Source organism: Podarcis bocagei, assembly GCF_964188305.1.
Source record: "Podarcis bocagei genome assembly, chromosome: 11".
In the NCBI taxonomy this organism is placed as follows: domain Eukaryota; kingdom Metazoa; phylum Chordata; class Lepidosauria; order Squamata; family Lacertidae; genus Podarcis; species Podarcis bocagei.
This window is the reverse complement of record NC_138136.1, coordinates 37176813-37204546: the sequence shown is the minus strand read 5'-3', so window position 1 is coordinate 37204546 and position 27734 is coordinate 37176813. Positions and strand designations below refer to the sequence as shown.

Here is a 27734-nt window from a genome sequence, read left to right as displayed (position 1 = left end):
GGTGACTATGTCTTAGGTCTACAGAGAGAAACAAGTAAGGCAGAGCTTTTTTAACTAATTGTTTCCAGACCTTCTGTGACTTGCGGAAGACTTTGGTTCTTCCGCTGTATTATTAACTTATGAGTTAAGGGCAATATAATATCTATAAATCTGATTTAGTGTTTGACTTTATCCTAGTTTATGTATGCCCCAGTTCTCAAAGCACAAATAAAAATGGGCTACTTTCTAAAAAGTCAGAAAGAGTTTCCTTTGTGTTTCTTTGTAAGTAGGGTAGATCAAATCAGATTATTTTTTTTAAAAAATTACATTTTAAACTATTTCAAAAATAAAGTTTGATAGAATAAAAACATGATGCAAACGTGTGTAACGAAAGCTCATGCATACAAACAATGGAGGAGTGCAATCCTCCACCTGTCTACTCTGAAGTAAATCTCATTGCATTCAGTGGAACTTATTTCCAGGTAAATAGATATGGGATTGCAACCTTAAAGATAAATCCTCGACTGAGGACATAGTGCAGTATCACATACATTGGGTTAAAAACTGCTATTTCACATGAATAACCAGTTCCTTTCAGGTCACATTATAAATATGCCATTATAGATTATGATTATGGGCTTGATGCTGGGAGCTAGGAATCTGGCTCTTAGATTCAGGCTTTGGAGATATCTCTGAAATATGAACTCATTCCATCTGGACAGTTTTGTACTCCTGTTATAATGCCCACCCTGTCAACTCATCCTAACTTCTGTTTTGAAATACAGACACACCCACCCACCCATTAAAGGTTTAGGGCTGACGTGCCAGTATCTTCCTTCTTTAGGAATCCCTAGCTGATTTCTTCAATGACACTTAGTATATTTAGCACACTCTCCTTCCAAATGGCTCTTCACTGGAATTTTAAAAAGAGAAACAATACATTATGTTAATTGCTTTGCAAACACATCATTGTGTTCTGCCCTTGGAATGCTGGTTCCTGGAGTCTCAGATCTTTGGTCAATCTTTACTGTATTGTACACAGCTCCATTTAATCTCAGACAAGTGTCCTTGTGAGGTAGCTTAGAGTCTTCTAAATTACGTTTATCTAGTTAAGAGTGGGTTGCATGCTTGATTTTGCTTCCTCTCTGAACCACAGCTGTAGTTCGCAATAACCCACAATGAACTGGGCTTACACATAACCTCTCCTCACTCATCTACCTTTGTGGGCAAAAGAAAATGAAAGCTTCCACTTAGAACAGACCACAGTCTTGTGCTACATATGAACTGGCGAATGCAGATTTTTTTTCTTTCAATTTTTATTATTTTCATTAAACTTTGCAAACAACAAATATAAGCCACATAAGATTATTTCATTTCCAAGCTTGTACATAACAAAGCACAATACAGAAGCAAGAAAATCATGTACCAGCGAAATATTATGAGCACTCTGCTCCTGTGCATTTTGAGATTCATCTTATCACAAGGATTCTGTACTGTTATGTAGTGTAGTTTCACCCTGGGCCAACAGGGGGATACTGTATATAGTTTTCACTCAGGTCTGTAGATAGTTTTCACTCAGGTCCACGGCAGTTAGTTTAGGCGGGAACTCTGGGCTGTTGTGGTTACAATGTTGACAGCCGGCTGCCTATAAATACAGGCCGGCTGAGCTGTTCGCAGTTAGTTCTATTCCAGCTTATCTTAATAAAGAGCTACTTGAAGAAATCGCTGTGCCGGCTGCTATGTCAACCCACTATTTAATACTGGCGACGAGGATGGGATGGATGGACATCAGAGCACAGCCAGATGCGGCCAGCCTCTGAACTGAGCTGAATCACAGAGCGAAATCACTGAGCGAAATCACTGAGCGAAATCACTGGGCAGAACCAATTCAGAGCTGACTGTTCTGGCTAGAGCACTGTGTTCCATCCATCGCCCTTCACGCCGGCATCGGAATCATGGCTTCACTTGTGCCTCTACCGCCGTTTGCGCCAGCCTCTGAGTCATGGGACTCCTACCTCGCTCGGTTCGACTGCTACCTCCAAGCCAACGAGCTGACAGCAGTATCAGTGGATCGGAAGCGGGGCCTATTTCTCAGCCTCTGTGGGCCTGAGGTATTTGAGACGGCCCGAGCATTGGTTGCGCCTGAAGCAGTCCAGGCAACACCATGGGACACGATCCAAGAGAAGCTCCGCAACCACTACGCACCAAAGCCGTCCAAGATTGCTGCCCGCCATGCGTTCTACCACCGGAACCAGGCAGAGGGGGAGTCAATCAACAACTACGCCACCGCCCTGCGACAGGCTGCAATGCACTGTGAGTTCCGAGACTTAGACGATGCCCTGATGGATCGAATCGTCTGCGGAGTCCGGGACATCCATCTGCAACGGCGTCTCCTAGCCAAGCCAGACCTCACGCTACAGAAAGCCATTGAGGAGGCTGTGGCCTCCGCGTCTGCCCAGGATCGCACCATCAGCCGGGTGCTCAACTGGGTGTGGAGGGGGTGGCCACAAGGGCCTTTTGCATCGGAGTTCCAGCCCTTCGCAACCAGACAACATGAACTCTCAGCTCATCGCGGCTGTCTGCTGTGGGGAGACCGCGTCGTGATTCCCCAGGGACTCCGTCAGCGCGTCCTGGAGGCTCTGCACGTTGGCCACCCGGGAATTGTCAAAATGAAGGCGTTGGCTCGGTGTTACGTTTGGTGGCCTAATATGGACGATGCCATCACTGCCTGGGTGTCCGCCTGTCAAGCGTGCCAAGAGTCGAGGCCTGCACCACCGGCAGCTAAGGGACACACCTGGGAGACGCCAAAGACACCCTGGTCGAGGGTGCACATCGATCTGGCTGGCCCCTTTCACGGCCGGACCTTTATGGTAGTGGTGGACGCCTATTCCAAATGGCTGGAGGTCGCCCTGATGCCCTCCACCACTACCGAAGCTGTCATCCGGGTGCTGCGAGGCCTGTTTGCAACGCATGGGTGTCCTGATGTCCTTGTCTCTGACAACGGACCGCAGTTCACGTCAGGCACGTTTGAGCGGTATCTTTTGGGACTGGGCATCCGCCATGCCCTAACGGCACCTTTTCATCCATCCAGCAACGGGCAAGCGGAAAGAATGGTGCGCTCGACAAAAGAGGCACTAGCGCGCCTGGACCGGGGAGACTGGCATGAGCGGGTCGCCGAATACTTGTTCGTGCAACACATCACTCCTCATGCGGCCACAGGGAGGAGTCCTGCTGAACTGCTTATGGGCCGCCGCCTCAGGTCACCGCTCGACCGGCTACACCCAGACTTTGCCGTGGCTGAACCCCCAGGCTGTGACAACGCACCACGGTCATTTGTCCCAGGAAACCAGGTCTTTGCCCGGAACTATGTGGGGGACATCCCTTGGGTGCCAGCCACAGTAGTGGGAGTCACTGGACCTCGCTCGTACCAGGTGGCACTCGAAGACGGACGTTTGTGGCGACGGCACATAGACCAGCTTAGGCGCAGGGTTGGCGACTTAGACACTACCGAGGTGCCCCCAACTGCGCTTGCGGCTCCAGAAGAGACACGTACAGATGGCGAGGCCCCACCTACACCTCCCTCGCAAACTGCCAGCGTGGAGCCGAACCAAGCCGTCTCAGAACAGACTCAGACCACTCCACTTGCGGAGGCTCCACCCACAGCAGCGGATCCAGGGGAGTTGGTTCCAACGCCACCTAGGGTCGCACCACAGCCTCAGCGAGAACTGTGTGGCCCTCCGGACTTGGCTACCAGTCCCCGGCGGTCTGGCAGAGTTTCCAAGCGCCCAACTCATTTAAAGGACTACGTTGTTGGACAGGTATCACTGTTGGTCTAAGTATGGGAAATGTAACCGATATGCTTTTGTGCCTAATTGAACCATTACGCGTAGTGCTGTATATAAGGAAACCATTACGATTGTAACTAACGCCTTATCTCGGGGAGGGGTGTTATGTAGTGTAGTTTCACCCTGGGCCAACAGGGGGATACTGTATATAGTTTTCACTCAGGTCTGTAGATAGTTTTCACTCAGGTCCGCGGCAGTTAGTTTAGGCGGGAACTCTGGGCTGTTGTGGTTACAATGTTGACAGCCGGCTGCCTATAAATACAGGCCGGCTGAGCTGTTCGCAGTTAGTTCTATTCCAGCTTATCTTAATAAAGAGCTACTTGAAGAAATTGCTGTGCCGGCTGCTATGTCAACCCACTATTTAATATGTACCTCATACATTACCCCACTTACAATGACCCCCATGTGGCCTCTTCACCTGAGACTTAGGGATATAGGATATGTTGTCCCTTATTTTGGGGAAAACTGTGGTTTTCTTTGGAGTAAGAGCAGAAGCCTTCATTCTCCTGCTGTTGTGTGGAGAAGAGGGAGCACACAAACCTAAGGTTTTCTGTGGTTTGTTCCTGATCACCTGAGCCATGTTTTATGTGATTAACTGAAGTAGTCCCTTTGCGCTTTGCCTTTTCTTCTCTTTGATGAAAGCTTACAATACCCCCCCTTCATAGTATCTGTATTATTCCTCTCATCCTTTATTTACTTTAGTTCTGTCATAACCGCTGTAGACCTTCACCTCTTGTATTCCTGCTTCATAAAAAGGCAACTTATCTCCTAGTGCTTTGTTAATTAACCCTCTGGGTGGTCCTCTGAATAGGATGTGTCCTTGGCATTGCAGCAAATCTTTGTTTCCATTAATCTCAGTCAAATGACTACACTACAGATCTGGCCTCTTTTGAGTGGGATGCAATACTGTTGGTGACACCTCCTTCTTAAATAACATGGAAAAGTTATTATGACCTACCTTTCAAATTAAAGTTACCAAGACAGCTATGAATTTTGTTCGGTGTATTTTACTAGGCTATTTCCTCTCTCATAGTTTTGTTATATTAGTGGAGAAGTTGTAAGTTCCTTTCAATTCTGTTGCCTTGTACTTCTGCATGATTTCCTTTTGTCATGCTATGATAACAACTTGGAAGTTTAAAATCATATTAGCTCCATTGGTTCTGAACACTTCATTGCAGGGAGTTGATAGAGCGGTGTGTGTATGTCTGGGGTAGATGTGAATTGGTTGAGGCACCTTTTAGTATCCTGCATAAAATATTATCTGAGGACAATGTTGTTGCACCTGCCCTGTGTATGTTAGGATTCCTCTATGGGTAAAGTTCTATTGAAGTAACACTGCCCTCATGTGGTGGAGGGTAATGGGTATGCTGACTTCTTTCTTTCCTCTTTGTCAAGATTTACTCTCTCCTTTTACTCTTTCCATTCTCCACAGACTTCCTGTAAATACTGTTTTTTACTTGAATACTTAACTCAGCTCTGCATCTTCCTGTGTACTGTATTGCAACACTGGCTAACATTCTGTTTCAGATTTCTGTTTGGCAGTCTCTCTTAATTGCTCTTTACTACCTACTATTGTTTCCCCCCCATTCCTTGTAATTTGTTCCACCTTGTACCAAGTGCTTGCTGCAAATATTCACTGCTCCTCTACCACCCACATAGCTGCGTGTCTTATTTATTCTTTGTTTCTTCTCTTTAACAAACTCAAGCTTTAATTGCTTTCTGTATATACTTCTATCCTGACATCCTATGAGTGTCTTTCAGAACACACTGGTTTAAAATTAAGAAGACCGGGTTTGTATTGCAAATTTAAATATCAATCTGTGCATTTACTGTTCAGATGCCTCTCTTCACCCTCCCTCCTTCCCTCCCTCCCTCCCTCCCTCCCTCCCTTCCTTCCTTCCTTCCATACATCTCTTGAAGATGACCACCCAAATATTTACTAAAACATCATTTTCCTATCAAGAGAATCTAAATTATGAGATGATGAATCAAAAGTATAAATAGTACAAACCTAGTGTCTAAAGTCTTTTTTAAAAATTGGGGCTGAATAAATTGCTCAGAGAGGGAAGGATCTTTTTTCTTCTTCTAGACTGTCAGAAGTGTGAGACCGCATTCTCGCAGCACAGCAGTACTAATGAGTTTGGGTCCTGACCTGCAGTTTCTCTGTGCCCTAATAACATCCACAAGGCTTTCATCAGAAATACAGATGCAATTTCTACTTCCTTGCATCGCATATCTCTTCTTTTTGGAGATAGAATAATAGAATTGGAGATGTGGATTCATTTGAAGTAGCTAGGTTTTTGCCTCTCTTCCTATCTTGGGCTGCAGCTCCCTCCTTACATCATTTATTCTGCTATCACCAGGTTGGACTCTTGCTTTCCTTTTGGGTAAAGACAAAGGCAAAGTAGGTGTTGAGCAGTTCTGCCTTTTCTCTGTCGCCCAATAGCATTTCTGTATCTTCTCCACACAGAGGACCTACTACCAGTGGCGTAGCGTGGGTTGTCAGCACCCGGGGCAAGGCAAGTTATTTGCGCCCCCTAACCCGTGGATTTGCGCCCCTAACCCTAACCCCCAGATGTTGCGCCCGGTGCGGCCGGCACCCCCTGCACCCCCCACGCTACGCCACTGCCTACTACAGTACTTGCTTGTTCTTCCTCTTGCTTCAAACATAGCCAAATAAACCTTTTAGAATTATTTTAAAATATTATCCCGTATTATTTGGTGGGATTAGATCTTGTCCACAAATAGCATAGGCACTACTTAAAACATTACAACAACCAGCCAAAATCTGTGACACCTACATCCGATCTCCAGGGAAAGAGCCACCATCCTAATATGCTGATAAAGCCCAAACCCTGGTCTCTATGTCTCTTACTCTTAAAACTGCAGTCTCTCTTCAAGGATGTCTGGATTGCCTCTGGAAGGAAGGAGAAAGGCTTGCCTGCTTACCTGATGGGGTTCCTTTTCCAGTTCAGAATATTCAGTATTAAGAGCAATTGCCTAGGCATTTTGTTTCCATGGAAACATATCACCTGTCATGGAAGAAGGCATGTGCCAACTTTGCCAGGATCACCAAGGCAATTCCACTAGGCTTCTCCTATCTAAATGTCCAGTTATAAAAAAGGAAAAGAGAATGTAGCACAAAAACATGCAGGGGATAGAGAATATGTTCATGGAAGGAAAGCCTGGAAAAGGTGAACTTTCAGCTGCTTGCTTGTCAGGAAGCAAGGTGTTCCACAGGAACATACATAGTACAGAAAAGGTGAGGAAAGAGGGAGATTAAGGGCAGAAGAGATTGTAAGCTCTTGAAATCAGGGGCCAGAGGTTTAAAGATGAATGTGATACAGAAAGGGAACCCAGTGAAAAATGGAAAGAATAGGGAAAATATCAAACTGAGAACCAGAGGAACTAAGAATCACAACAGATTTTGAGAACTGAAGAATGTTGAAGACTGATCAGGAGAGAAAAAACTAGAAGGTCATTAGTGTAAAAACTATGACTAATATTAATTAAATGAATAATAGTTGCAAGGAAGGAAAGATAAATACAGTAGGAGGAAAGGGCTGAGAGAAACAGATTTTTGGGGGAATCCAAAGAGAAAGAAAAGAGGAACGATGAGACAAACTGAAAAAGGAGGAACTCATGAAATAACTTTCCCAAGAAAATCTAGAGAGTTCAAAGAGGCAAAATGGATAATGTAGTCATCAGTATTGAAAACTGAAACAGTTGAAAAAGGAGAACTGACTGATGGCCACAAGTTCTAACTGAAAGAACACCATAAGTAACTGTTGGAAAAGATGCGGGGGGGGGGGGAATTGGGTGAATGAAAAAAAACAACAACACTGGGGAATAAAAGATTATGAGGTGGCAAGGGAAGATTGGAAATAGGTCTGGCATATTTTTTCTTTTTAGAATTGGAAGGACAATATCAGTTTTGAAAGGAACAAGAAATGAAGGAGTCACCCATTTTGAGAAACGTAGGCAGAACAGAGTCATATCAAGGGGATTCTTTTTAAAAAACAAAACAAAAACCTGAAACATTAGCAAAATAACCTCAGTCAGGGTTGCATGAATGAGAGAGGAAGGGAGAGAGGATGCAGGGTTGTAAAACAAAGTGAAGAAGATGAAGTAACTGACAGAGGAGACACACAAATTGAATTGATTTATTAGTAAAATATTGAGAAAAGAAATGAAGAGAGAATGGGAAAATATTAAAATACTTACACCCTCATCTTTCTGACCCTGAAGCAGCTAATGGTCATCATAAAAGCATACATGCCAGTTAAGTAAACATCACTTGTCCTAATGCTGAACTCAGTCCCAGCATGATAGCTTTGTAGCCAAAAGAAAATTACTGAGCAAGAAGAAGGTAGTACCTGCATGCTTAGCTAAATCCTGAGGTATGAACTTTTTTAAAAAGATAGCCTTAGGGGACAATTCCCCTTCCATAAAACCCTTTTAAAATTATTGTTTTTAAGCAAACATAAAAACCAGAGTGGTATTAAACCAGCAGATGAAGAAAAGCAAATTCAGAAATGGTAAACTCATTAGAGTTACTTGTTAGAGTGTCCTGTACAAATGTACATCTACACAGATATGTTTTGCCTGTCCTGTTGCCAGAGGGAAAAATAAAAGTAGTTCAGCTGAATCTCCTGGACTAAGAATTCTACCACCTGACTGTCACCACCAAAAAGGCCCTGCCGCATGTGCCATGGAGTAAGGCCTCTCTTGACCATCAAAGCGTATCTGTAGGGTCATATGGGTTAAGACAGGCTTCCTCAACCTCAGCCCTCCAGATGTTTTGAGACTACAATTCCCATTATCCCTGTCCTGCTAGCAAGGGATCATGGGAGTTGTAGGCCAAAAACATCTGGAGGGCCGAGGTTGAGGAAGCCTGGGTTAAGACAACCCTTAAGGATAAAAAACAATGGGACTGAGATATTTTAATTGTTGTTAGGCACTAAGTAATATGAATGCATTGGAAGAGTTGCATGTAGAACTTTGAGTAAATAAGTAAAATTAAAATAAGTAAAAGCAGCACTTTAAATTGGGCCTGGAAATAATTTGATCTGAAAAACAGGCTCGTGTTAGCATTGATTTTGCATTAACTGGAGTTCTGGATATTTTTCAGAGGTGGCCCAGTGTAGAGCATGTTATAGCAATCTAAACAGAATATTACCAAGCCGTGCATAAGGACACATTGGGTGCACCAGAATATCTTGGAGTGATGCTGGGTCCAAGAATTCTCCCAAGCAAAAGTTGGGAAGAGATGACAGGAAAAAGCATAAGAAATTACATGGGGAGAAAAGTAAACTTACTTAGCCAAAAATAAGCAAGTGAAAACGAAGGGAACACAAACTTGAAGTGAGCAAAACCTGTAGGAGAGCAAATCTTGAGCCAAAGTCACTTGGAGGCTCATGTGCAGGAACTGTGATAGTGGAGATTGTGACAGAGCCAGAGCTGAGGGGAGAAGGAAATGCAAGAGCAAAGAGACAAGGGCGCAAAATAATCAAATGAGAAAGAAACAGCTGGGGGAAAGCTGCAAAAGTGGCTGATGTAGAAGCAAACAATAGGCAGCAGAGGAATGAGCTAGGGTTCTTTTAATGAAAATAGCTGCTCATAGACTGCATAAACAATGCATACCATATTACATTTACACAATGCATACTATAGCATTCACACATTTGTAGATGCTACACCTAAACTGAAGCATGTGAATGGAGTTTGAAAACCTGAAGAGTTGGTGCCTATCAACTTAAAAATAAATAAAAGCACTTGGTAAAGCATGAGCTATAAATCAGTAAGTCATGTGATTTATTCTGCATGCTGCTTTCTCATACATTGTTCCCGACTGAGATGCTGTCTGTCACAAGTGGCTGTTAAGCAAGTTTCATTTCCTGCAGTTCATATCTCATGATCTGTCCGCAAAATACCGACACAACATCTTTCTTGTAACTGACCTAAAATGCGACATTTGTGAATTCAACAAAGAATGATTGTATTCACACAAGTCCTAGTCAGGATGCTGGGTCTTTTACTCAGGGCGCTTCGGAACGTATACATTTCCTATACAGAAATGTGATTGTGGGAGATGGGAGTCTGAGAACAACATGTAGCTTGTAATGTGTGGTGATAAGGGAATCTAATTGCCCAGCTGTGTCAAGTCCAGCTCCAACTGGTTTGGGTTGCTAAAAGTTCAATAGCCAGTTTAGCACTTCTGAACCAACTGGTTTGTTTATGGTTCATGTGGAAAAATTAAAATGCCACCTGCATTATTTATTTCATTTTTATCCTGCCTTTCTTTCACATAGCTCAAGGTGGCACCCACTGTTCTCCCCTGCCCTTCCATTTTATTCTTACAACAATCCTGTGATGTAGATTAGGTTGAGAGATAGGGAATGATCAAATGTTACCTTTATGGCTGAGTGTAACTTAGAATACGGATCTCACCAAGCATAGTGCAATCAGCACATTGGCTCTCAATTAGGATACTGAATTGCATGAGTGAGGAGAGATGTTAATATCCTTCTACATGCTGCTTCTCCAATTTGAGCCAGCAGATAAAGGAGTTGGAAAATCCCAAGGAATATAAAATTCCTGCCAGTATTAGTGATTTAATTCTGGTTGGGTATGTATATTAAAAGCCTGTTCAATCATGCATGTTCAACACTTGTTGCCTGCAGAGTGGCGTGTGTGAATCAGATTCCCAATGCAAATCTAGTTCTGCAGAAAGAACTTATGTATCCCCTCAAAGCAAGGGATTATCAATGCTGCAAGTCACTGTTACATGTGCATCTATTTTATTAGAAAGTTGTGACCAATTGTGCACAGATTCAAGTAGCAAAAGAGAGGCATGTGAAGCATCATATGAGATGAAATACGTAAAGGTAAAGGACCTCTGACAGTTAATTCCAGTCGCAAATGACTCTGGGGTTGCGGCGCTCATCTCGCTGTACTGGCCGAGGGAGCCAGCATTTGTCCGCAGACAGTTTTTCCGGGTCATGTGGCCAGCATGACTAAGCCACTTTTGGCGAAACCAGAGCAGCGCATGGAAACGCTGTTTACTTTCCCACCCGAGCAGTACCTATTTATCTACTTGCACTTTGATGTGCTTTCGAACTGCTAGGTTGGCAGGAGCTGGGACCAAACAACAGGAGCTCACCCTGTCGCGGGGATTCGAATCGCCAACCTTCTAATTGGCAAGCCCTAGGCTCAGTTGTTTAGACCACAGCGCCACCCGACCGGTTGAAATACATACTGTTGTGTATTTATCCCATACAGATGTAGTTTGTAGGAAAGCAGAAATATTTACCCATGTATACTAATGAAGCACTATAACAGAGCCACAGTGGCAAATTGTTCTTCCTCAACTAACAACACAATTCTAGTCATGTCTTCTCAGAAGTAAGTCCTATTGGGTTCAGTGGAACATATGGTCTAGTAAGTGGATATAGTACTGAAGTTTTTTGGTTTTGGTAATTCCTGGGTTTTGTGCTCAGACTGGCCAAACAATCCAGATTTTAGAATAGCAATGCGAAGTTGATTTATGGTGAAAGTCTACTATCAAACCCTTTTCAAGAGAAAAACAAGTCTGTAAATTTAATTTTCTCATTTTTCCAAGTATTAAGTTTAGTTCTTCACATTTCTACTTTAATTTGAGGATTTCTTTTTTTTTGGGGGGGGGAATCCCTCATAAAAATTCATCAGTGTTTAAGTGCAAATTTCCCCAATGTACACATTTTTGCAAGCAATTTTTGCTGATATAATACATTTTATCTAATATTTTCACTAATAGATACATTTTAATACATACTTTGTCCCAGTATACAATTTTTGAACACATTATTTGGTTGGAAAGCTGCATCACAAAATTCAGATAACATTGAATTTTAAAGGATAGCTGTGTTTTGGTTTTCTTATTGTTTCAGAAAGTGCAATTTAGGTATTAAAATTCTAACTGAACCAAATTTCTTCTCCATCACTACCCTTGTGTTGTGATTTTTTTGTAGTACCTGAAAGCATGTGCTTTTTAACAAAATGTGGGTCAGCAATACAATTGACCCTGGGATGTTAACTCTTACAAAATGCCTGACTGACTAGCTGGAGTTAAGTAAGAAGTCACTTTCAGACATCTCAAAACTGGATCACAGTAGTTCTCGGCACCAGATGTATTTACTTTAAGCTTTGAGAATGATTGTAACGCAGGTCAGTTAGAGGAAAGCATTGCCTTATTTTGTTGTGACTGTGAAAAAGTCATATGATAGTTGATGTACCATATCTCAATTCAGCATCAGCTGGTACAAAATCTGCTTGGGTGGATAAAGCCAAAGTCTACATGTGATTCCTTCTTGGGTGTATTTCTAGCTTATTTCTTCAATCTGTGCAGCTGAGGAGGAAAATTTAAGTCATATATCAGGAAAAACTTCACACCCATAAATAGATGGAGGAAACTATTAAGGGAAGTTTTCAAACACTGGTAGTTTTAAAAATAGGCTAAACACTTGTTAGGGGTGGCTTGACATAACTGGCAGGCACTGTTACTTAAAAGTAAAGAAAGTAAACGACAAGAGCCTTTTATGTTTCTGGGTTCTTCTAGTTCACTCTTTGCTTTTTAAATTTTGTATGAGTTAGGGAATGTTCGGATGTTTTGAATGGCTGAAAGAGTAAAGAGGCAGTGAACATCTTTGCTTTGGATCAATCCCAGTTTGGCAATTTGTAGCACATATTGAAATACTTTATTGATTTACTTATTTGTAAACTTCTTCGTAATTTTTATAGGTCACCTTTCAACCAAATATTCTCAAAGCATATTCCACTTAATATTTTAAAGGTAAAAATGAGCAGCTTGGATCAGACCTGGAAATAAACTAGCAACCACTGAAGCTGTTTCTAAGTAGGCATTATATTTTTGTTTGTTTGTACTAAAATTTCTACCTGTCTTTCTGTATCAACTATAATCTAAGTGGCATTATAATTGAGCCCTTTAATATGTTCATACCAACCTATACCCATCAACAGTAAGATGCCCACGTTATGTAAACAAGCTGAAATTTCCAGTGTCTTCAAGGGCAGCCCCACATAGTGGATGTTACAGTAATCTAATCTAGAAATATCCAGTGCATAAATGGTGGTAGCCAGTGCCTGTCTTGCAGCAACTGGTGCACCAACTGAACACAGAAATAGATCTACAGTCTTCCATTCAGCATGGGCCTCCTGACACATAGATGCATTTTGGCTTCCTATCTCTATCTAAAATCTGCCCTGTGTATAAAGTGATAATAATAATACAGCCCACTATTTATCTGCCTGTTGATTTTCCTCAGCATCTACCATCTAAAGACATAGCCTGTGAGGTCAGTAGAATGGGGTTCTTTAGGGGAACTCTCAGAATATGTTGAACTGTTCTTTATTCAGGAACAGTTTGTATTAATGCACATATAAAGCATTAATGATCCACACAGCAGTTGGTCATCTGCCTCCCCTTTTTTTAAAGTTCAGTTTTAGAAGTCCAGATTTAGAGCAGGAGAAGAGCATTCCAAGGTTGTCCTAATTACAGGAGAATGAGCATTTGGCTCTGGTTGGGAGGATGATGTTATTGTATGCATACAAGAAAGGGGGTTTCATCTGGGACTCCAGGACTTTGAATGATTTCATCTAGAATGATTTCATCTGGTACAAAAGAGTGAAAACTCCTCATTTCCCTCCCAACTGATACATTCTTGAGCAGTTACGTTACGCCAGTATTTGTGGCCAATGTTGCTCTGGGTAACAGCTCTCCGTACCCCCCGGGGACTTGCACCTTTCTTTTGAGATACCAAGAAATACCATGCTGTCTACATTCCTTTTCCCATATAGAAGATTTAATATGTTTTGCAAGTACAGCAAATCTTCAGTAAGTTTTCAAAACACAATGCTATGGCCACGGGCCTAAGGAATTTGAAATGCAATAACAAAGAGTAATTGGAACAAACCCATAGTCCGGGAAATTGGAGCTTCGATGATGTTGAAAAACATTACGAGTGTGACCTCTTTACCACTGAAGGACAAAATGTCAGGTTTTGCTGACATGAGATTGTGTAGCTATGAATCACAACCTTAGAGTGTTAGGAACATAGGAAGTTGCCATATACTGAGTCAGACCATTGGTCCACCTGGCTCATTATTGTCTACATTGACTGGCCGTGACTCGAGGATTTCAGGCAGCGCTACCTGAAGATGCCTAGGATTGAACCAGGGACCTTCCACATGCAAAGCAGATGCTCTAACCTGGAGCTGCAGCCCATCATCTAGTTCAATGTTCCCCAAGCTTGGGTCTCCAGCTGTTTTGGGGCTACAACTCTCATCATCCCTAGCTAGCAGTGGCTGGGAATGATGGGAATTGTAGTCAAAAAACAGGTGGAGACCCAAACACTGGTCTAGTTGATGTATATGTACATTTCATGTTGTTTCTCACTTCACTTTTCATGTTACACATAGAGCAGGGTGGCATATTTCCTTTCTAGCATTAGAAATCACTATCGATATCTATCTATCTACACTAGTTTTATGCATGTAATTGTTGCCTTATGTGTCAACCATTTGGAAATCCAGGGAAGCAGAGGTGTAGTAATGCTTGGTCAGGTATCTGCTTGTCCACCCAGTTTAAATAATGATAATAATAATAATAATAATAATAATAATAATAATAATAATAATAATAATAATACCCCACCCATCTGGCTGCATTCCCCCAGCTACTCTGAACGACTTACAGCACATATTGAAACATAATAAAACATCAAACATTAAAAACTTCCTGATGCTGGGCTGCATTCAGATGTCTTCTAAAAGTTGTGTAGTTCTTTATCTCCTTGACATCTGAAGGGAGGGCATTCCACAGGGAGGGTGCCACTACTGAAAAGGCCCTCTGCCTGGTTCCTTGTAACTTCACTTCTCACAGCAAGAGAACCACCAGAAGACCCTCGGAGGAGGACCTCAGTGTCTGGGTTGAGCGATGGGGGTGGAGACGCTCCTTCAGGTATACATGAACCATGTGGCATACTAAGGGATAGGTGACCCAGGGATTTCCTTTCTCTGGCCCCTGCAGTGCCTACTAGTTCTAGGGATAATACATCAGCTATTTTCTTGATGTAACCTGAAGCACAGGCTAAGGCTCACTTGTGTTCTTTCCGCAGTTCAACATCAGCAGAGGTTCTGGCAGATTTCTGCATTTTATGCGCTGCAGATGCTTGCTGCTGTATGCAAACGAAGGCATGAAGCAGCTGAGGTACATAAGGGGAGGATTCTTAAAGAAACCATGTAGCTACTTGGTTGTGGTGGTGAGGTAAAGGACTTAAAGATCCCTGTGCCTGGAGAAGTGATTAACCATGTAACCCTATACATGTCTAATCAGCAGTTTGAGTCCAATGGGAGTTTACTCCTGGGTACGTGGGTATAGGATTGCAGCCTGACATGCATAGTAAGGCAAAATCTTTGCCAAAATCTTTTTACTGCCCCCACACAGTAGGAAGGTGTTAAAGAGCCCTTTGCCTGGGCCTCATCCTGTGTAGGAGTGAATAGGGTCGGTATTACTGACTCTTCTGGTCTCCAGGTTGTAGTCAATGCTAGTGCTTTTCAGAGTAGACCCACTGAAATAAATGGGCCTAAGTAATGCCTATCAGTTTCATGGGTCTACTCTTAAATAGGACTTGTTCAGTTAAAATTAGGGGCCCATTTATAAGTGTAGTTATCAGCAAAAGGTATCATTTACCTGCTTCTTATCCTCTCCTGCATTCAGTGGAATACTGAGATCTGCAGTGGAGACCAGAGAGAGAATGCTGGTAAAACAAGAGTAGATCTATTCTGAAAAGACTGAGATGTCAGAATTTTGATTAATACTCATATCTGCTTTTTTAAAGCATGTATGGAAAATACATTTGAAGCATGTTCAATGAGACAGGAAATAGCAGCAGTTACAGCCAAATGCACTAGTATCCATTATCTAGTTTGCTCTTCCTCTGCATAGAATAAGCTATAGGAACATCTCAGTAGGAGGCGTAATGGAAATGAGAGCTTAGCCAAGTTGTACTAAGCTGGCTGGAAGCCTCCTATTTTTTTTCATGAGCACAACCAACATGAGTTCGTATGTGTGTCTTTAAATGGCAATAATTTAAAACCATCAGCATCTAAATAGCCACTACCTCTGTTATTCATCGCTCAAAGCATTCTCAGAATGAGGTAGATCCACTAATGAATAACAGCTCATGGAACCAGTGCCAAGGCTCTAGCAGCCCTTCCTCATTTTAGACATCAAGATGTTAACCTTGTGTTTGGTAAACAAAAGATATACAAACCCCTCTGCAGGATTTCATTGCAGACTGAATTGAGCATGAGAAGAAAAGGACTTGCTGTGCCTGCAGCTGCTGCTTTCTTTCCTCTCTCTCTCTCTCTCTCTCTTTTTTAAAAAAGGTCCCGTTTCAGCTGCCTGTGTGGCCCTCACTTCAGCTGTTTATTTTAGTTGAGCCAAAAGGCACTTTTCTAAAGATGATTTATTAGTTAATAAAACAGGGGAGACTGCAAAGTTTAGGGGACTTGTGATACACATTCAGGCTTGTGCTTTCTTTCAATAGAAAATAGAATTGTAGAATTTGTACTTCTAGAATGGGATGAAAGCCTTCTAGTTATCCCTCTTCCCCTTGCAATAGAGGCCAGATTCTTCATATCCCAAATAACCTTAAAGAGATTAGCCTACTACATCCTTCTAATTACCATATGCTCTAAATGGAGAGGAGGAAGGATGACTGGATCTTCTGCCAAGCAGGGAACTTGAGTAAAACAAACACGGATGGCTTAAGCAGACAATCTGTACTAACACTGTAGGCCCTACAGTAAAAGAGTGTGGTGGTGGGACCTCCAGGATTAGCAACCAGTCTAATCTGAAGGTAATTCCTGTTCCAACTATGTCAATCCAAAACTCGGAATTCAGCCTTTATATCAGTGTTTGGTTTTGGTTTGTTTGTTTCTGCAGTTATATGTCATGCTTTGTGATGCAAAACACAGGGCAAGAAAGCTCCTCCAGAAGCTCAGAAGCTCTAATGTTCAGAAGTATGTGTACTTTGCACTAAAATGAATAAAAATTCTGTGTGAGTAAATTAAGGGGAAAGTGCATATGTTTGCTTATATTTTGTTCCTATAAATACAGTGGTACCTTGGGTTAAGTACTTAAGTCGTTCTGGAGGTCCGTACTTAACCTGAAACTGTTCTTAACCTGAAGCACCACTTTAGCTAATGGGGCCCCCTGCTGCCACCGCGCCGCCGGAGCCCAATTTCTGTTCTTATCCTGAAGGAAAGTTCTTAACTTGAAGCACTATTTCTGGGTTAGTGGAGTGTGTAACCTGAAGCGTATGTAACCTGAAGCGTATGTAACCCGAGGTACGACTGTACATACATACATACATACAGTACATACATACATACTGCTTCTCATTGGGTGCAGGAAACACTAAATGCATGTCCCTAACCTCTGGAAAACTTATTGGTTCCCCTTTGCCAGTGTTTGAAATTTCACCAGTTGTCACCCACACACTTTGAAGTCTACACTGCAGTCATAAGGGCTAGAAAATCTTGAGGTTACTGTGGCAAAAGAAATGCCTTTTGTGTGCCTTCATGGTGAACACTTAAGAGTGTTAATGCGCATAGTAGTCACAGTTTTGTGTGATTTCCACTCTTGTGTCCTGAGGAGAGAGAGAAAACAAATTACTAGGATGAGGGCATTTATCACAGTGATAGGCCACAGGTTTCAGGTCAGCATCTCCAAGTGTACTGGGTTGGAGGAGACCCCTCCCTAACACAATCTCTGATCCCATGTTTTGGACTACAGTTTCCACCATCCTTGATCACTGGCCATGTTGGCTGGGACTGATGGCAGTTCTGGTCGAACAGCATGAGGAGGGCACCACGTTGGCTATCATTGAGAATGGCTGCCTATCACAGTGAAAAGAACTGCTAGTATCAGGCAGTTCCTGAAATCTTTTATTGTTCTTAGCAAAACATTTGGTGCTCATTCTGCTCTGTGGAAATGTAAGTGCGAACTGTTGTCAGCTATAAAACATTTAAAAGGAAACCGTGCAAAGAATAATAGAGAATAATTCAGTTTATGTTGGATAAACTATTCAACACATTGTTAATCCTAGGTTTTCATGATTTCATGCAGTTGTTGCCATTTCTGAATTAGCTGTTACTGAATGTCTCCCATAGACTCTAGATTGTTGATGAAATTGATAACTGGGGAAAGTTGTCTCACAACTCCAATTAAATGCCTTTTATCATTTTCAGATAGAAAAACAACTTTCTTTGTGGAATGACTGCCCCTAGTATTCATGTAATGTAATAAACCTAGACAACACTGGGATTTTATTCAGGACAGGATTTTGCCTGAAAGGGAAAGTATACTCCTTTATTCTCCATGGATTATGACACTCATAAAAAGGACATTTTGGAAAATAAGAAGCTCTGCCATGGATTATAAACTGGTTGAAACAGCCAAGCTGATTAGCTAGCTTTCACCACAACACAAGGCTAACAGATGATATATTGAAAGTTCCATTGAACTGATTGGGACTTGCTTCTAAATAAGCATGCATGCAGTTGCACTCCTGTAATAAGGATGACAATAATAATTTCCCTATTGATACTGATCATCACTGTGCTAATGTTGACTGTATTGATACAAATGCTCCTGTTAGTAATGCTGTGTAAGAGGAAACGAATCAATTTGCAGGGAATATAGCATCATGTCATGCCTTAGCTGGGTACAATCCAGTGTTCTTTTGAAATGTCTCATCTATGTTTGTAATGCAATTGATGGTATTTGATATAGATTAGGATATAAATCCAGGGGACCACATGGCTGCCCGGATGGTTGTTTCTGTCAACCCTTAGACCAACCTTCCCTTCCTTGATTCCCTGCATATATTTTGTACCACAGCTCACAATTAGCCCCACTCAGCATGGTGAAGGCTCAGGGATGATGGGAGTTTTGCACTGAAAGATTTAGAGGGCATGAGGTTGAGGAAGGCTGTCTTACCCTAGAGTGAGTTACAGGTTTAAACGCTTTATTTCCTGTTATGGTCCCAATTTGGATCAGAGACCCATTAGCTCCAGAGTTTTGAAATCTCCTCCCCACCACCCATGGTCTCAATCCAGATTTCCCCTGCACTGAAGATTTGTGCTTTAATAAGAACAAAAACCCTGCACTTAAGGAACTAATATTACCATCTACTTTGAATGAGTGTATGACCCACTAGGAAATATTTCCGTGTGCTTTGCCTCTGCATGACTCCACCAGCTACAGCCTGTCTGTTGAACCCACTTGCCTGCAGCCAGGCTAGGAATGGTAGATATGATTGGTGTCTGTTCTTATTTTAATGCAAATCTACCTAATTCACATTTCCAGTGCATAAAATGAAACTCTGCTCTCTATGAAATTTGCATTTCAAATTTTGAGATACAAGTTTTCAACTAAAAATGCATATTAAAATGTGCATACTAGTGAACATAATGCATAAAAATGCATTACGTTGGGGGAAATGGCGTGCAGAAGGTTACAAAAGTTAGTATATTAGGAGACCTTTTGTTTCTTTTCTTTCTTAAAAAAAATTGCATACTTGATACAGAAATAGGGCAAACCAAATTTAACAGGAAAAATGAGATAATGCAAGAAATCAGAACTGCCAAGATTCCACCATCCCTTAGCCAGATCTGTATGCTGTCACAGCAATAATGACCTGAGTAGAAATGATGGCTTTAGCATACGCTGCTAGACGCATAGCTGGAAAATGCAGGGGGCTCAATTTTTTCCTTGGCACCACCTGAGGATCTCACCTCACATGATTGTGACATAGGGGTAGGGAATATTGCGTGTGCATTCTGCTCCTGGGGCTCAATGCGGTGCTGGCAGCTCCGTGCATTCAGCCTCTGCGTGGTTTTGGCTTGTGCACCCTGTTTTTTGCACACTAGATGGGAGCTGAACCATATCTGGAAGCTTTGGACTTTGTTATCCTTGTGCTGCTCATAACAGATGATTCATGCTTTTATTACTTTTCCTTTCGGCATTCCGATGACATCCACACCTTGCAAAGTTAGTATGAACCTTGCTTTTTCCTGTGAACAATTTCTCTGCAGAAACTGTTCAGATTATTCGTCTTATACCAAACCAAGTTCAGTAGCTGTGTAATGTTTCTCTTCCAAACTTAACAACTTGTTCTGATCCATGTTGAAAATATTAATTGCTTTGCTTCCTGAGCAAGAGTTAAACACTTCACCTCCTTTTTATAGCACGGGCAGTGTCAAAAGAAACTATTATTACAGTTCCTTCCTTCCGGTGTATTATTGAAATGGGGCATGCTGAGAGAATTTGCTGTTTTGGCAGCTGATAAGTTATCTCCCAGCTTTTGCTATTTACAGAGGGTGTGTTTGCACCACATGCCCATCAGTCTGCCTGACGATAACACTGCTTGTCCTTTAATTTCTGCCAGAAGTCAAGTTGTGAACTGAATTAGCTCTTTGCTTACTCTCTTTGAGTGTACCAGAGGTTGGGACATTTAATTCCCTTTTAAAATTAAGAAAATACACCAATCCCTAATAAAGCTTCACTATCTGTCATCCATTATAAAATTAACTGGTGCCTATCTTAAACCAACCTTTTTTGGTTCCTCTCTTCATAGGCTAAGAGCATCCATCCACCAAGTCATATAAGATCAGCCTTCCCCAACGTTGCACTCTCCAGATTTTATTGGTCTGCAGCTTCCATCAGCCCCAGCCACCATCGCCAATGTTCAGAAATAATAGGAGTTGTAGTTTGGCAACATATAGAGGGCCACAGATTAGGGAAAACTGATGTAGAGCATGCCGCCTTTTTAGTATTTAGTGGTGGATGGTGCACACAATTTTACTAGATCCTTGTGGCAAACCTCTGAATGATTTGTTGTGATGAAATCCCCTTGCATGGTTTCTGCTTAAAGAGCAACTACAACTTATTTATTTAAATCACACTTCTCCCCTCTCTTGCTCAAGGAGTTCAGAGTGGTCTCAGGTGGTCTCCAATACAGGTAATCTACAGGGCCTAAACATACTTAGTAACTTCAGTGGCAGAAATGCATCTTCTGCCCTCTGGTTTGCTCAAGTGCACCACGCTTTATTCTGTAGTGCAAACAAAATTAACTATTCCCACTCGTCCATTGTTATGTTATGTGCTACTCTACCACACGAAGCTGTCCAAATGATAAGATAAAACTTTCAAAGTCCTTCTATAACAATGGTTCCCAAACGTTTCCCCCCATGGACCACTTGAAAATTATTGATGATCCATTTAATGATTTTCCTGTCTCTTGTAGCAATTGCAATGCACTGGATGCTGTATGATTTTTTATTGCTTCTTTTATTTCTTATATTTTTATTGCATTGCAATTTGTATTCTCAGACATGCCATGAACTACCTGAATGATGGTTATGGACCACTGTTGGTTCATGGACCACAGTTTGGGAACCCGTGTCCTATAGGTTGTCCCACCTTCAAAGGTCAGATCAATGGTGGCAAAAGGGGACTCTTCAGCTCTAGCCACCCAGTCTGTGGAATGCTTTCCCCATGGAGGCTTCCCTGGCACAAACTCTCATCCTTCCAGAGCCAGAGGAAGATCTTTGCATTCACCCCAGCTTCTGCACTATTAGATCAAGTTTATTTTCTCTGGTGCTCTCTGTTGATTTTTATTTTTTTACAGTTTCTATTTTGTCTTTAAATATTGATCGTAAGCCACCCTAGAATTTGTCAAGCCTAAATAAAATACTCTGTTAAAGCCAAAGAAAAACCTTCTGATTGAACTATGCCTTTGTGATCATAGACGAGGCAGTTCAGTCTTTTTATTTTCATTCAATCTTCCTTAACCTGGACAGCTACCACTGGCGTGTAATTTCCAAGGAGGAGTTTGAATGGATGGGTGTGCTTGGGAGTTTCTGTGAAACTTGTAAAGCTTTTGACAAACAACTGGTAAATCGGATGGTGTGGAACTGATACTGTAAGTACAGGCGCTGCCTCAGGAGATTAATAACCCTGCTGAGGTTAAAAACTGGGAAAGCCTCCAGCAGACTGCATTTGACAAGCCCATGTTAAAACTATTAGATGTTGATTTAAAAACTTGGATTGTTCACAAAAAACGTGGGGGTATAGTTAAAACATTTTTTCTCCCTTCAGGGCTAACATTCTCTCTCCCCACACCCTTCTTCTTTTCTCTCTTTTAGGTATGTGATGTCAAACCAGTAGGCTGTTCTCTGGAGCCTCCCACACACTATTGTAACGTCATGTGCCAGTATGAATATTATTAACACAGACACACATACTTCAGTGCTCTGCAACGGAAGAGGAGGAAAGAGAAACTAAACGTTCAGAATCAATGAATGGACTGCCTGCAAAATGTTGCTTATCTAACTGCTGAGAATACCTCCCATTTCTGCTACTGGAGAAGAGCTGAGTGGAAACAGGATCATACCCACCCCCCATTAATTTCCATTCATATATACTTATCCCTTTTTATCTTGGATTTCAGGCTCTGAACTGCTTTGGCTGCAAGCACTTGGACAGCAATATGTGTCATGTCATTGTCACTTGCCGCTCAATGCTGTGGACGCTCCTGAGTATTGTTGTGGCATTTGCAGAGCTCATAGCCTTCATGAGTGCTGATTGGCTGATTGGCAAGGCAAAACCTGGGAATTCTGAGGGCATGGACAATGGGATGGGAGGATCGCTGGAGCCGTTTCGTCCAACCTTAGGGATCTACGGACGTTGCATCAGACTCTCACACATGAAATCATCGATGCCCGACACGCTTTGTGGCCCTTATGCTGAAAACTTCAATGAGATTGCCAGTGGATTCTGGCAGGCGACGGCTATTTTCCTTGCTGCGGGGATCATGATACTCTGTGCTGTTGCATTTGTGTCTGTTTTCACCATGTGTGTACAGAGCGTTATGAAGAAAAGTATTTTTAATGTCTGTGGGCTGCTACAAGGGATTGCAGGTAAGTGTATGAAAAGGCAAAAAGTGAAACATATTGGATATGTTTGTGGTATGTGGATAAGGATGCATTCTCAACAAGATTTTCTTTATGCTAAATGTAAAGACCTGTTCAAGTAGTTTAGTCTCCAGAAGACTGCATTTAACAAGCCCATGTTATAATTCAGGATTATGGTCAGGGTAAAACTTAAGACACTAGCTAAAGATATTTCTCAGAAGAATGACTATGTTGTAGTTTAGTTTAAAGTACCTATATCTTTTCTGCACTGTGAGAAGCTGTTTAGATACCCTCAGACCCTCCTCCTTAACATGACACATAGTTTGAATCAGCAAATATGGTTTGTCATCATCATCATCATCATCATCATCATCATCATCATCATATGTTTTATACTCCACCTATCTGACTGGGTTGCCCCAGCCACTCTGGGCAGCTTCCAACAAGAATACAGGGGGGTGGGGGGAAATCACACCAAGCATTAAAAGCTTCCTGAAACAGGGCTGCCTTCAGATGTCTACAAAAGTTATATAGTTGTTTAACTCTTTGACATTTGACGGGAGGTTGTTCCACAGGGTGAGTGTGACTGCCGAAAATGCCTTCTGCCTGGTTGTACATTGAGGGAACCACCAGAAGGCCCTTATAGCTGGCCCTCAGTGTCTGGGCTGAATGATGGGGTGGAGACGCTCCTTCAGTTATACAGGGCTGAAGCTGAAATTATACTACTCATAGTTCTAGAAGCCACCATTTCATCTTTGATTCCAGTCCTTAGCTGTGTGACTAGCACAAAATGGCAAACTGATTTGTCTCAAACCAGGAAGCAAGGAAAGAAATCATAAGGTGTGAGGGGAGGGAGGGTACAGGAGAAGGTTGTTATCTATTTATTGCATTTATAACCCTACCTTTTCTCTGAAGAGCTCTTAAATACATTATGTATGAACCATCAATTCATATCTTTCCCCACCACCACCTTTTTTCTCTTAAGAGAATCCTAAACAAACCAGATAAGAAAATGGTGGGTCAGCCACAAACCATTATAAATCAGAGAAGGAACCACTTCTGTATCTGAACCCTTTTGGTTGTACTTTCGTTCTGAAACAAACAAACAAACAAACAAACAAACAAACAAACAAACAAACAAAACTACGACTAATGTGAATATCATCCGTAGATGGAAAGCAACCAATCTTTAAACATTTAGTTCCTTGTAAATTATATTGTGGCTACAGAATTAGTAATCTCGAGATGACTCTTTACTGAGTTCAGTGATTCTTTGTCATGGCAGTGCTATTGCACCTGGAATGTTGCCAGTGTTCTGCTGATGACGTTTGACAGTCACGATGCACAAGTTTCTTAATTCTTGCTCTTGCAAAGTGCTTAAGCAAATGGTTCAAGTAGTCTGCCAGCATGGCTGTAAACAGATAGGACTATTAAAATATTCCCTCATAGCTGGATTGAAGCCTAGCTTAAATACATCCATGAAGTTTTATTTTTCAGAGTTGTATCTGTAAAGTGCAAATATTTTGCAGAAGCAGACCTGGTTTTGATTGGTTTTTTAATGTGTACTTGGGACACAGATGGTACTCTTTTTCTTATCACCTTACATTTCCAACAGCTGTCAAAGCACAAGCACTTTCAATCATTTAGAATATTCTTGATTAACAGGGCAAACTTATACATATTTACTCAGAAATCCAATGCTATATGCAGAGTTCTCACACATCAAGACTTCACTTTCCTCTTTGCACCCAAGGCACCCCCAAAATCTGCTCCAGAAGGCCCCCTAAACCTCTGGAACAGATTTTGAGAGTGAGTAACGGGGGAATGCAGGAGACGAGAGGAAAGAAGGGACAACTCCTTTGCACAGGGGGAATGGTGGTGTGGGATATAGCATAGCTCAATATCAAAACAAAAACCAAAGTGCTGGACCAACAAGCACAAAAAAACCCTCTGCAGTGCCACAAATCCAACTTAACGGTGTAATGTTGGAAAATGTCGATGCCTTTTCCTACCTGGGCAGTTATCTTTCCACAAGGGCTGACATTGATGCCGAAATCCAGCATCGCCTGAGCTCTGCCAGCGCAGCTTTCTCCTGATTGTAGTGCCAAGTGTTTGAAGAGTGGGACATTCACAGGGAAACCCAAATGCTCGTTTACAACCAACTTTACTGTACTCTTGCGAAACAAGGACCACTTACAAACACCATCTCCAACTCCTCAAAAGATTCCATCAACGATGTCTCTGAAAAAAATTACACATCACTTGGGAAGACAGACAAACTAATGTCAGTGTACTGGAAGAAGAAAAGATCACCAGTGTCAAAGCAATGATTCTTCAACATCAACTTCATTGGACTGGTCATGTTGTTCAGGTGTCTGATTATTGTCTTCCAAAGCAACTACTCTATTCCCAACTTAAGAATGGAAGGCGAAATACTGGTGGACAATAAAAGCGGTTTAAAGGTGTTCTCAAGGCAAATCTTTAAAAATGTAGTATAAACACTGACAACTGGGAAACACTGGCCTGCAGGCGCTCCAGTTGGAGAACAGCCTTTACCAAAGGTGTCATGGGTTTTGAAGACAAAAGGGAGAAATGAGCTAAAAGGAAGGCACGCTTGGCAAACCCTCACTGTGATCAACTCCCACCCAAAAACCTATGTCCCCACTGTGGAAGGATGTGTGTGTGCATGCAAAATTTGCCTCCACAGTCACTTACAGACTCACTGTTAAGACTGTTTTCATGGAAGACAATCTTACTCGGCTACAAGTGATTGCCAAAGAAGAAGAAGTCCAGTGATAATTACCTAGTAAGGATTACTGCCCAGGTTATCTTTAAAATCTCAAAGAAATTGTGATGATTAATATTTAATCTTTTTCCTGGAATTTGTGGGAAGAAGATAACTGTACACAAGTTGTTGAATTTCTGACCAGTTTTGTAGGCTGTGACTTAAATAGTGCGTAAAATGAAGATTACAGAATGTCCTTCTAAGGGTTTAGTCCATCTGCATGAGCATGTAGGGCTGCCAAGTCACAGTGAGCCCACACACATCTTAGGCCAAGGAGCTTTTTAGTCTGTCTGCAAATAATCTGTCTTCTGATTAAAAGGTTCCTTTTGGGATTCCTGTTATCCTCCAGTGCTCACAGTTCCTTTCTGTTCTTAAAGTGGGGAAGCAGCAATCTTCATTTTGTAAACATTTAGAAGCCATACTGTTAAGGAAAGAATAAGTCATCAGCTTCAAAGGGCCATAGACCAACACAACCATATCATTAGATCAGTAACTGCTGCTTGACAAACAAAAGGGGCTGGACAGGCAGTCATTTGTGCATCTTTTGCGAGTGCTGGAGCTATTTTTAAAAGGCTGTGAATTACTTGAAAAACCTGAGTTTGAGCAATTTTGTTCCTAAAATACTAACAGGGAATTAATTTTAAGTGGATTGATTGTAATAATAGCTTCCTCTTTTCTGCCTGTAAATATCAGTAGTCTGTAGTATCCAGTTGGGTGTTTAGGGACTGGGATTCAGAGGCACACTAAATGCATTTGCCCACATTCATCCCTTGCTACCCTTGGCTCTCTTTTTCCTGCCTCCATTTCTCTCTATATTATATTAGACTGTAAGTTCCTTGGGGGCACAAAGCTTAATATTTTTTGCCTATAAAACTCTGGAAGGTGCTACATATTCTGAAAGAACTAAATACATATTAAATAATAACATGGGGTTGTTGTTGGTTGTTTTTTAAAAAAGGTTGTTTCCATGCTTATATTAAAACTACTCTCAAAATATTTTCCAAAATATTTCAAGTGCATTTTTTGTGCTAAGTTTCCACTTAGGTTTGTTTTTGGCGGGTTTTTTTAATTATTATTTTATTTTAGCCATTAGTGCCAGCCCTTCTCCATTTCTGGGAAAATGCTGTTTGGTTTATAGTGGAAATCCTGACACTGTCTCAAGTACATTTGCACTTTGAACAGCATGGTACATGAGTTCCTGTATTCAGATGGCTGCATTCCAGCATGACTGCTGAAAGTTAAAGTTCGGGAAAAGACTTGGTGGGGGCAGGAGGAGGGGAAATGAGCCTAAGAGCTCATGCTAAAAGTGTGCTCATGCTAAGTATATGTGCCAATCAGGCATTGAAATATGGTAGAGCCGATTTCAAACAGTACAGGATAGTACATTAACAGTAACTATTTTAATTCCGTTACAGATTGAGGTTTTGCCTAGCAAAGTGGGCAGCTTAGAACCTCCTGTGCCTCTGGGCTTGCTTAGACTTCAGGCTGAGCAGTAGTCTGTGTAGTGTCATTGTATGATATGCACTTCAGTCTCCCTGTGAGATACATAATGAACATGCCTTTATATGTAGCAGGAGATGAAGGGCCTGAGCTGATGAAAGCTGGTAGACAGCTCCTGAGAGGAGGCCATAAAATTGCTTCTTCTTGTCGTTGCTCAATCAATTCCTCGTCATGCTTCCTCTGTTGCAGGGCTTTCTTCCCAAATCGTTTTTCTAGCCAAGTTGGTGATGCATCAGCCTCCTCCACGTTCTTGGCATGTCATCTGAAAGAGGAGTCAGATTAGGACTGAGACTCAACGCAATCCTAACAGTTTCCAGAAGAGGCAGGCTAGAAAACTTTTCTAACCAGCCCTACTCAGGCACCTGCGTGGACGGCTTGTCCTAGCTCATACACTGCAGTAGAACAGTAATGGAGGAACACTCAGCAAGACAAATTGGAATGTTTCTTGAGTTTAGTTTTGGAATGGTTTTAGGAAAATGCTGCACAACATAGGATCAGCCAACAGGACTGCAACTAAAACTTATAGGAAAAGTAGCAGCTGCCCTAACCTTTTGGCAACACACTTTGCATGTGATTTTCATTTT

The 27734-nt window shown here is 41.9% G+C and overlaps 1 protein-coding gene across 1 annotated transcript in view; it reads left to right on the top strand.

The window, feature by feature from the left end:
- LHFPL2 (LHFPL tetraspan subfamily member 2) overlaps window positions 1-27734 on the top strand; it is a 63703-nt gene that overhangs the window by 26137 nt on the left and 9832 nt on the right. The window contains exon 2 of the mRNA XM_081213227.1: window positions 22098-22871. Within this exon, the coding sequence (XP_081069353.1) occupies window positions 22442-22871 (430 nt within the window). The 5' untranslated portion in view covers window positions 22098-22441. The remainder of the gene's footprint in view (window positions 1-22097; window positions 22872-27734) is intronic.